Raw genomic sequence first — 11,187 nt, forward strand, 5'->3', positions numbered from 1 at the left:
AAAAAGAGCTTTATATCTATATATACAATTAATAAATATAAAAACCAAATATATTAGAATAGAAATAATATATATCAAATACTTTTCAAATCTTTTATTTGTTTATCAAAGCTGTTATTATTATTATTATCTTTTTTTTTTTTCATTTTTAAATCAAATATATATATTTTTTTTCCCCTTACATTTTTTTCAAAATCTCTTCTCTCTCCCTCTATGCAGCACTGCTCAAAATACTCTCCGTCCCCAATAACGACTGCTGCTCTCCATTACTCTCCAAAGCCGCACGTGCCGCCCTCTTCTTCTTCTTGATCCGTGCACGTCTCTCGGCAAGTGTCTCTCCAGGTGGTTCCTCCTCATCATCTTCAATACCTCCCTCTCCAGGCATCGACACTCCACTCTCAATCGATGCCATTAATGCCTCCATCTTTCTCCGCTCCTCCTGCTTCTTCCGCTTTAACCGCTCTCGCCGCTCCTTCAAAGTCTCATTCGGATTCTCAGGCTCTTCACTCGCTGGTGCTTGCAGCAACCCCATATGATTCAACATCGCCTTAGATCCATTGAACCCTCCATATACATATGCCTGTCGTTCAGCATCCTTCAGATCCTGAATTCGTCGTCGGTGTTGCAGTTCTCCTCGGTAATCTTTCTGTGCAATCTGCTGTAGCTCAAGCAAACTCTTATTCATCCGCTCATTCAACGGATGCTCAGAGTTCGGGTATCGAATCAACTGATCAGGATCTGGAGCTTGTCTGCCATACATGTCCGCTGCAATCGCATTACCCGTGTTGATATCATAATACACTTTTTGCACCCGTGCCTTACGCTCAGCCTTGCGAATCTCCAACTCCTCAATCAAAGAGCGCGGTTGCACTCCAACAGCAGGGTATAATCCACTAGAATACGAAAGCGAGCCGGCAAGAAGCCCACGGTCCGTCACCGCAGAGTTGGGATTGAATGACGTAAATGCAAAATCATCAATGTTCATGTTGCCCATACCAAGTCGCTCAGCCTCTCTTTCAGCCTCTGTCTTGTTCTTCTCAGTCTCAGAATCATCATCAAGCATATCTTCCTGGTATTCCTCATCACTCGGCAAAGTAGCACAATCACTAACCACCTCGTCATTGAGATAATGCCAAAACCCATTATCATATTCGCCTTCATCGTCGTCGTCCTCATCCACATCTTCTCCTTCTTCCTCACCTTGACTCTCATACTCTTCTTCTTCGTAGTCATCGTCCCAGTCGTCCCGACCTCCATCGATATAACTGATTTTAGACACTGTAGACATGCGCTTTGACTTGCGCTGCTTGGGAACATTGAGTGCGTCAAGTTTAATAACCTTATCAGCGTCTTCCGAGTCTTCAGTTTGTTGTAGTTGTTGTTCTTCGCTAGCTTGAACTGGCTCATCTTTCACATTTTCTTCACCAGGAACAACTTCACGATCAACAATTTCCCCTTCAATTGGTTCCTCATTGGAATTAGGAACTGCGGATTCGGCCTCAGAGGCGATAGCAGCAGCAGCAGCAGCAGCAGCAGCCTTTCTAGCTCTTCTAGCTTTTCTAGCTTTTCTAGCCTTTTTACTCTTCTTTTTCTTTTTCTTCTTCTTTAGACTATCGCCCAACTCTTGACCTTCCACTTGTTCCACTTCATCCTGATGAAATTCGCCTTCAGAATGCACTTCCTCATTGTTAGCTTCTCTATTCTCATTAACTTCTTCATCTTCATCCTTCACTTCATCCTTGTTAACAACTACCAGCCTAATTTTATTTTCACCATTAGCATCATTCTCCACACCATCCATCTCTTGGTTTTCATCCTTGACCTCAAGATTGTCCTCAGTTTCGCTCTCAGTCTCAGTATCGGTCTCATCATCATCATCATCATCATCATCATCGAAATCAGAATCAGAATCAGAATCAGAATCAGAATCAAAATCGCTTTCTTCCGTTCGTGCAATCTCCGTTCCAATGGACCCCTGAGACTCTTTCCGTTTATGTCGAGATGTCACAATGGTCCCCAGGGTCCCTGTGGACGACTTTCTGCGATGATGCGATTTCCCATCAATCGGCAACACGTCTGTATCCATGGTCAACATACTCAGTCTGCTGGACGACCTGCGACGGTCAAGCATAATGGACGAACCCGACGATGTCGTACGCTTGTGCTTCATAACAGCATCAGGCATAACAGTCGGATCCACATTCCAAACTGGCGGAGGCGGAATCATAAACGTCTTGGGCCGGTTTTTCTTGGCAATTGCCTTGGACGAAATCCGTGTTAACCCAGCACCGCGCGGCATAACCATGCGATCACCTTGACGGGCCTTAAGCATGGCTGCAGCACGAAGCTCTTGGTTGCGCTTTGACAACAGGGGCGGAAGCTTGAGCTGCACAGGAATTGGAGCTGGATAGAAAACTAATGGATCTCCTGTTATGTCGTCAATAATAACAGGCGCACGAATATGCTCATTTTTGAATTTATCTTCAACGCTCACAGTGGCAACACCAGTCTTACCTCCAGAAGCCTGGCGATTCATGAGCAACTCGTTGGTTCTTGTAAATAACTGCTGACCGGCATTGTTTGGATCATCGTCGCCCAGGTTTAATGGCGCAACATGGCCGCCAGGAGGAACAACTACATCATTATCCACCAAATCACCTGCCGAATGAGCAAGCCCATTTTTGATGGTCCCTGTACTGACCGTCGAGTATATGCTCATATTATCATGATGTAAGTCGTTGATGCCATTGGGATCTGACATGGCCATATCCTGGCTCCTATGCATGTTACCGTGACTGCTCCCACTACCGTTTCTACTCAGGTTATTGAGTGAGACATTACTAGACTCAGAAAGATTGGGAATACCACCTGACGAATCTAAAATGGCAGAGCTCGCTGTTGAAATGATGGAAGTACGTGCTGGCGAGTTAGGGTCTGGGGCATTAAGGTAACGGCGACCACTAACACTGCTAGATGTGGATGCAGAATAAGAATGGCCGGCCCCACCATGTACTGGGGGGTGCATGCTGGAAGCAAAGGAACCATGTTTAGGATGATATTTTTGTAAAATGTGTTGAGGATCATGCGAAAGGTTGGTATTGGGAGTAGCAGGAGCGGGGATTGGTACATTGAGGCGCTCGTCTTCTGGATAAAATGAGGATGTCTCACCCGACATAATGGATGATGCTTGATCGCCATAGGCTTCATGGGATTCAAGGCCAGTATGATAAGCTGTCTCATCATGTGGTTGCATGTGCTGTTGGAATTCATAATCTATATTGCTTTGGTAATTATTCATGCTTTGTCGTTGCTTATGCGCTGCAAGTAAATCTGGAACTGACCTTAAGTTGCTTTCCGGGAGAAGTTCGTCATGCTCGTGTTCGTGCTCATGCTCATGCTCAAGCTCTTGTTGTTGCTGTTGCTGCTGCTGCTGCTTTTCTTGGTTTGTATTTGTTCCAACGGATGGAGACGATCCAACAGACAAGTTATGGAAACTTGATTCGATTGAATTACTTCGTTCATTACCAACATGAACATAAGACGAAGATGAATCACTAGGAGTACCATGTTGAATGGTTCCAGCGCTTTCAAAATGTTGCATATCCGGATGAGTAAATGTAGTTGCCCCAACAGAAGAAGCCACAAAGGGAGCAATTGCTGCTGAATTCCCTTGAGTCAATGCGTATGTAGGAGAATGAAAAAGTGCATCTGATGGAGTATCATTGTAGCTTTCAATCACATCAGAAAAATTAGAGGAAATGCTGTCTTGAGATGGAGAAAAAGTCATTCCATTTTTTGCTGCAGAACTAGTTTCGTCTCCGTAGTAGTACTGAGCACTTTGAGCAGCCACCGCATCGTGAGCTTGGAAATTATAATAACTGTGTTCTGCAGCGTTGTTGTCATTTAAATCGGCAGCAGAGATGCCACTGATTTCGGCCTCATCATCACCGCTATCCTCAGAAGCGACATAGGGGACCACGGTGGCTGCAGACCCAACTACCATTGGAACAGCGGGCATAACTGCTGGGGAATCGACGATCCGGATGCGTCCAGACTTGACATGGGCGTTAGAGGAAGAAGCCAGAGCAGCGGCAGCAGCAGAGGGTGAGGTGTGGTATTGGCTTGTTGCGCTTTTTATTGATTTGGAAGGAGAGGTGGAATACTCGGGGTAAATATGGGACTTGGAAGGTGAGGAGGTGGCCGACACAGGGGTTTTAATTGGCGGCGATGCAGCTACAGGAATGTTGGTATTAATAGGAGCCATATGAGGGCTTCCCGGAGACATTCTCATGGATTCAAAGTTTTCAAAAGATGACTGGTAGTCTTCTAGTTGAAGATGATCCTGTTGTTGTTGTTTTTGTGATACTTGTTCGGATGTTGTTGGGCCAGTTGGAAGTTGGGCCAGGGACAGTTTTTGGCGAGAAGATGGGGACATGGACAGAGCATTCTTGAGGGTGTCAAGAGCGCCAGAGCCCCGGCGTTTTGGAGAGCGGGTAGGGGTTTCTTGGTCAGACATGCTTTAAAGGGTGAATATTAGGGGGGTAGATGTTGTTGATTTTGAAGAAAATAGTGATGATCTTAAAGTAAACTTGTTTGTTTATTTAGGTATGAAATGCAAGCTAACGCTTTGAATATATGGTTATAATGCGTCTTGGATATAACCAAGATTTTAATTTTTTTTTTTTTTTTTGTTTTTATCAAAGATTTCAGTCTGCGCACAAATTAAAAAAAAAAAAAACTTAAGAAAGTTTAATTTGACAGATAAGAGCATGTCCTTTTGAGACGCTCTATTTGAATAAAAAAAAAAAGGGTTCAACAAAAGCTTTTGGAAGTCCCTAGTTGGTGATAATTTGTCTAAAAGTAAAAGGGGGGTGCAAAAGAAAAAAAAAAAAAAAAAAAAGGTCCAAAAAAATGGACACATGCACACACAAAAATATGCTATTAATAGAATTTTTTAAAAAAAATATATATATACACATAGTACTTTAGTTGTAATTACAAAAATATTATTATTCTGGTGAAAAATCTTTTATTTACAACCAAAACCTCTGGAAGAAATACAATTGGACTTTGAAAAATATTGTTTAAGCAAAGAGAGAAAATAAAACCTAACATTACTAGAAGAACCGCATATAAATGTATAAAAAGAGTCATGAGATAAGTAAAAGAAAAAAAAAACAAAACAAAACCAATTACAAGATAATGTTCTTGGCCAGCTTAGCCTTGTATGCCAGAATGGAATCATCCCATCTGGTGGCAGTCTTGTCCTCGCAGACATAAATGTCCTTGGCAATCTTGTCCAAAAGACGGAAATCGTGCGAAACAACAACGGTACCACCCTCAAAGGCATTGATGGCATCGGCAAGCGAGTCAATGGTGGGGATATCAAGACCGTTGGTAGGTTCATCCAGCAAAATCATATTGGGAGACTCAATAGCCAGCAGAGCAAAAACAACACGCGAGCGCTGACCCTCAGAAAGAGTGGCCATAGTGGCGGTCTGGCCCTCACCAGTAAGACCGTAGCGGCCAAGCTGACCACGCCAGTATTGGAAGTCCTGGGAGATGTTAGAAAACTTATCGCGAACAAACTCAAGGGAAGACTTGGACAGATCGAGCTGGTCAGCAGAGTGCTGAGAGTAAACACCAATCTTAAGATGGGTATGTCTAGAAACACGGCCAGAGGTGGGAGTGAGCTGACCAGTCATGAGCTTGAGCAGAGTAGACTTGCCAACACCATTAGGGCCGACAAGGGCAATACGAGAGTCCATATCGACACCAAAGTTGAGGTTCTCATACAGATTGTCCTCTGCGTTGCCAGAGTATGAAAAGGTAACGTCGTCAAAGGACAGAACGGGAGGAGGAAGCTTCTCAACATCGGGGAAGCGGAAAGAGAAAACCTTATCAGGGACAACCTTCTCAATAAGACCATCAGCCTCCATCTTGTCGAGAATCTTTTGACGGGACTTGGCCTGACGAACCAAGTTGGCGTAGGTACCGGCGGAAGCAATGAACTTCTTAATGTGGGCAATTTCTTCCTGTTGCTTGTTGTACTGCTTCATCTGGTTGGTTTCTTGTTCAGTGCGGGTCTTGATGTAAGAGTCGTAGTTACCACCGTACATAATGAGCTTGCGCTGGCGCATATCAATCATGTTGGAGCAGACACCGTTAAGGAAATCTTGAGAGTGGGAAACCAGGACAAGGGTACGGTCGAATCTCTTGAGGTACTCTTCAAGCCAGACACAGGCCTCGAGATCCAAATGGGCAGTGGGGTCGTCAAGAAGAAGCAAGGTGGGCTTAACGAAAAGGGCCTTGGCAAGGGCCACACGCATACGCCAACCACCAGACATGTCCTTGGTCATCTTCTTGATAGTCTTGTTGTTGAAGCCAAGACCATTAAGAATGACAGAGGCTCTGGACTCAAAAGTGTTGGGATCCATACTGTCGATACGCTCGTAAAGGTCATCAAGGGAAGGAGACTCAGGGCCTTCTTCCTCCAGAATCTCCTCGACAAGAGCCTCGAGACGCTTGAGCTCGTGCTCAGCCTCACGAACAACGTACTCCAAGGCGCTAAACTCAGTAGCCTCTGCGGGCTCGTTAAGCAGGTAGATATCAATGTGTTCGGGAATAGGGTATTCACGGGCAGCAATTGCCTTCAAAAGGGTGGACTTGCCGCAACCATTCTCACCAAGCAGACCATATCTGCGACCAAAGTTAAGTTCGATGGTGGTGTCCTGGATCAAAACCTTACCGTGGAACACAAGGGACACAGCATCGACCTTGACGTCACGGGAGGTTCCTAAACTGGCAAGAACACCGGTGGTGACACGGTCGGAAAGACCGTGCTTATCCTTTTGAAGCTTGAGGGTAGCAATCTTCTCGGCGGCCTCTTCGGCGGCGTCCTTGGTGACCTTGGTCTTCTTGCCCTTTTCGGCCTTTTTGGCATCTCTCTTAGCCTTGGAAGCGGAAACAGCCATTTTGAAATATCTTGATCCTGTTGGAAATGAATATAAAAAAACGATCCGGATTACAGCAGCGTCCTGGGAAAGTTGTTGAAGAAAAGAGGGAAGAGGAAAAGGAAAAAAAAAAAAAAAAAAAAAACCTGCCAGCAAAAATTTTCCGGCGATAAAAAAAAATTATAAGATCAAACACGTGACATATTACCCGGCCATTCCACGATATTTCTTCCGTTCTGACAAATACAGTGCCCGTTATTTGACGATGACGAAACCCCACAAAAAAAACAAAAAAAAAAGTTTTCTTTTTGACAATAATCTCAATCATATAAATTCTAATAAATCATGCCTGCATATACGGAACAGCCGACGACTCATGAGGTCAATGTTGAAGAGTATGATAAAGTGAGAAGTAAGCTTCGTGAGCTTATTACGAAAAAGCGTGCTTTGGATAAGAACTTGGTATGTGTTGGTGGTAATGCACAAAAAAAAAAAAAAAAAAGAAAATCTTAAAATTTCACATGTATCTAACTTTTTAACAGAACGCGCTGGAAGAGCAAATATATAAAGCAGAAGGTGTATATTTGGAAGATACAACTGCAGGAAATGTTGTAAAGGGGTTTGATAATTATATTAAAGGGTCTCAGACTAAAAAGAAGGCCGGCTTAAATGAACAAGACCGGATATTTTCCATGAGTTCGGCTATTTTCATCAAGGTAAAAATGAAGGAAGATGATGACAAGAATTAAAAAAAAAAAAAAATAAAACGAAGCTGCAGGTCGGTCAAATAACTTTTTTTTTCTAGTTTTAATAATAGTTAATCTACATTTTATGTTTACATATCTCAAATCTTAGGTTCTGTAGTCACCGTTGATGGTAACGTACTCGTGAGAAAAGTCGCATGTCCAGAATTCAGTGGAGTGGCCACCACCAGTGCCCAGAGAAACACGAATGTTGACATCCTCTTCATCAAGAAGCTGACTGGCACGGGCTTCATCGACATTTTCGGGCTCACCATTGACAAGAAGCTTAAGTTCAGCAGAACCGTCATTGGGAACAAAGGAAACGTTAGTCTTGGTAGGATCAACTTCAACACCGGCATAACCGGTGGCACAGAGAATACGACCCCAGTTGGCATCCTTACCAAACATGGCAGTCTTGACTAGAGGAGAGGTGGCGATAGTAGAAGCCACCTTTTTAGCCTCCTCAAAGGTCTTAGCATCCTCAATTTTAATGGTAATGAACTTGGTGGCACCCTCACCGTCGCGAACAACAAGTTGAGCCAGAGAAATGGCAAAAGAAGTAATGGCATCACGAAGAATTTCGTAGCCCTCGGAGCCCTCGGCGATGATGGGGCCACCGGCAGCACCATTGGCAAGCGCAGCAATGGTATCATTGGTGGAGGTGTCGCCATCAACAGAAATGGCATTGAAGGAACGGTCAGCAGCGTACTTGAGGATGGACTTCAATGCAGCAGGCTCAACGGCAGCGTCAGTGACGAAAAAGCCAAGAAGGGTGGCCATGTTGGGGTGAATCATACCGGCACCCTTGGCAAGACCAGCAATGCGGTAGGTATTAGAGCCAATTGAGAACTCCTTGGAGACAAGCTTGGGGAAGGTATCAGTAGTGCAAATAGCCTTTGCACCTCGGATCCAAGATTCGTGGTCGGAGCCCAAGTGTTTGGTCAAGAGCTCTGGGATACCTGCCTCGATTTTGTCCATTTTAAGGCGCTGGCCAATGACACCAGTGGACATGACCAGGGTGTTTGCAAGGACACCAGAGGGAGCAGTTTTGTTGAGGGTTTTGTCAACGAGTTGGACCATGGTTGTTGCGTCTTCGAGACCACCTTCACCGGTGACTGCGTTTGCGCAGCCACTATTGATGATGATGGCATTGATGCCTTCGCCATGAGTTTCATCGAGGACCTTTTTAGAGATTTGGACTGGGGCAGCCTTGAAGACATTGGTAGTAAAGACAGCAGAGGCAGCGGCTGGGGTATCAGAGACAATGGCAGCAAGGTCGAGAAGTTCTGGGCGCTTTTTAACACCTGAGTAATAGCCGCCGACACGGAAGCCCTTTGGGTAGACGCCGGAGGTGGGGACGAAACGAGATTTATCAGAAGCTGCGAGACGAACGGTTGTTGAGAAGGAGCGGGCCATTTGCAGAGCCCGGGAAGCTTGTTTGAAAGTACTTGAGAGCATTTTTTTTTTTTTTTTTTTAAGTATGAGAGAGAATTGAATTGGGATGAAAGATATTGGGGAGAAGTTAAAAACTGAAAGATGGGAGGGGGAATGGCGGCTTTTTATATGAATGAAATGTTGAAAAATTTCCAATAAAAAAAAAAATAAAAAAGGAGGATTGAAGAGTCATTTTGGGAACCCAAAGAAGTTTGAAGCGAAAAGCCAGAGAATCTTTTTTTAAAAAAATTAAAAAATTAAAAAATTAAAAAATTAAAAAATTAAAAAATTAAAAAATTAAATTAAAAAAATATATTTTTTTAAAATAATGTCAATGTACAGAATTGAACATTGATATAAAGGGTTAGGGAATTTTTTTAAAAAAAATGAAATGGTGGTGGTGGTGGTGATGGAAACTCATTGAGAACTAAGAAAGAACAAAAAAAAAATTTTTTTTACATCGCAAAAAAAAAAAAGGTTTTCATTTTTTTTTAATCTTTTTCTTTCCATCCATTTGATTCTTTTAAAAAGGAACCTTTGAAATCCACTTTACTTTATAAACTCAATCCATTCAACTCAATCTATCATAATTCAAAATGGCCAAGCCCGCTGTTAAGGAAGGTAAGTAGTATTTACATAGTTTTATCCCAATAATGATCCATTCATTCATTCATCCATCCATACATCCATTTGTTCTAACTAAGCAATCAATAGTCGACCGCACTCTCAAGAACCCTGAGACTCTGGCCAAGTACAAGGCTGCTGGTGTCATTGCCAATGCTGCTTTGGCCCATGTCAAGTCTCTTGCCGTTGAGGGCGCTAAGATCATTGATCTGACTGTTGCCGGTGACAAGTTCATTGTTGATGAACTTGCCAAGGTCTACACTGAAGACTCCAAGATCCCCAAGGCTGTTGCTTTCCCCACTTCTGTTTCTCCCAACAACATTGTTGCTCACCTTTCACCTCTTAAGACTGACAAGGAGGCTGAGATTACCCTCAAGGCTGGTGATGTTGTCAAGATTACTCTTGGTGCCCAGATTGATGGCTTTGGCAGTGTTGTTGCTGACACCATTGTTATCCCCACTGCCGATGGTAAGGTTGACTCCAAGGCTGCTGATGCCATTGCTGCTGCTTGGAATGCTTCTCAGGCTGCCATTGGTACCATCAAGCCTGGTAACAAGAACTGGGATGTTACCAAGATTGTTGACGAAGTTGTTAAGGACTTTGGCTGCACTGCTCTCGAGGGCATGCTTTCTCACCAGCAGCTCCACAACAATGTTGAGGGTGATAAGGAGATTATTCTTAACCCCACTGAGAGCCAGAAGCGTAACTTTAAGACCCAGACTTTTGCTGAGAATGAGATTTACGGTCTTGACATTTTGGTTTCTTCTGGTGAGGGCAAGGTTCGCCAGGGTGAGATCCCCACCACCATTTACCGCAAGGGCGGAATTACCTATCAGCTTAAGCTCCAATCTTCGCGTAACATTTATACCGAGATTAACAAGAAGGCTGGTGCTTTCCCTTATACTCTCCGTGAGACTGCTGACATTCGCAAGGCTCGTCTTGGTCTTAAGGAATGTGTTTCCCACAACTTGTTGATTGCTTATGATGTTGTTGAGGAGAAGCCTGATGCTGTTGTTGCTCAGTTCTTTACCACTTTTGCCATTACTCCTGAGGGCACTGTTATTCTTGCTGGTCCTACTACTCCTACTTTGACCTCTGAGAAGAAGGTTTCTAGCGAGGAGACTGCCAAGTTGATTGCCAATCCCTTGTAATGAGTTTTATGTGACCCATGATAATATTGATGATAATGATGATGAATTGTTAATGACAAAAATTTTTTAAAAAAAAAAAAAATTTAAAATAAAAAAAATAATAAAAAAAAAATCCATCCCTCCACTCCAACTACCGGAATAGAAGAGAAATACCCCATATTTTTTTTTTTTTTATATCTTTTCTATAGACACATTTTGAATTTTTAATAATTTTTTTTTTTTTAATTATAAAAAATGGATATTTTCCAATTTTTATAATAATGTATAGTATAAATACTAACT

General features: G+C 43.2%; 5 protein-coding genes across 5 annotated transcripts; 2 read left to right on the plus strand and 3 right to left on the minus strand.

Moving 5' to 3' along the window:
- Positions 1–211: 211 nt before the first annotated feature.
- SAPINGB_P004011 (uncharacterized protein) lies at positions 212–4,516 on the minus strand (the record flags this gene model as incomplete). Its single annotated transcript, XM_031998726.1, has 1 exon — positions 212–4,516. The coding sequence occupies one exon, from the start codon at positions 4,514–4,516 to the stop codon at positions 212–214; it is 4,305 nt and encodes a 1,434-aa protein (XP_031854617.1).
- Positions 4,517–5,192: 676 nt separating this feature from the next.
- On the minus strand, positions 5,193–6,974 carry SAPINGB_P004012 (uncharacterized protein; the record flags this gene model as incomplete). Its single annotated transcript, XM_031998727.1, has 1 exon — positions 5,193–6,974. One exon carries the CDS (start codon positions 6,972–6,974, stop codon positions 5,193–5,195), a length of 1,782 nt encoding a protein of 593 aa, XP_031854618.1.
- A 324-nt stretch (positions 6,975–7,298) lies between these two features.
- SAPINGB_P004013 (uncharacterized protein) lies at positions 7,299–7,702 on the plus strand (the record flags this gene model as incomplete). The annotated part of the gene is made up of 2 exons (XM_031998728.1): positions 7,299–7,415; positions 7,496–7,702. The coding sequence occupies 2 exons, from the start codon at positions 7,299–7,301 to the stop codon at positions 7,700–7,702; spliced, it is 324 nt and encodes a 107-aa protein (XP_031854619.1).
- A 102-nt stretch (positions 7,703–7,804) lies between these two features.
- Positions 7,805–9,112, minus strand: SAPINGB_P004014 (uncharacterized protein; the record flags this gene model as incomplete). The annotated part of the gene is made up of 1 exon (XM_031998729.1): positions 7,805–9,112. One exon carries the CDS (start codon positions 9,110–9,112, stop codon positions 7,805–7,807), a length of 1,308 nt encoding a protein of 435 aa, XP_031854620.1.
- A 614-nt stretch (positions 9,113–9,726) lies between these two features.
- SAPINGB_P004015 (uncharacterized protein) lies at positions 9,727–10,905 on the plus strand (the record flags this gene model as incomplete). The annotated part of the gene is made up of 2 exons (XM_031998730.1): positions 9,727–9,751; positions 9,845–10,905. 2 exons carry the CDS (start codon positions 9,727–9,729, stop codon positions 10,903–10,905), a joined length of 1,086 nt encoding a protein of 361 aa, XP_031854621.1.
- Positions 10,906–11,187: the final 282 nt, after the last annotated feature.

This window comes from Magnusiomyces paraingens (assembly GCF_902498895.1).
Source record: "Magnusiomyces paraingens strain CBS 517.90 genome assembly, contig: contig3, whole genome shotgun sequence".
NCBI lineage: Eukaryota > Fungi > Ascomycota > Dipodascomycetes > Dipodascales > Dipodascaceae > Magnusiomyces > Magnusiomyces paraingens.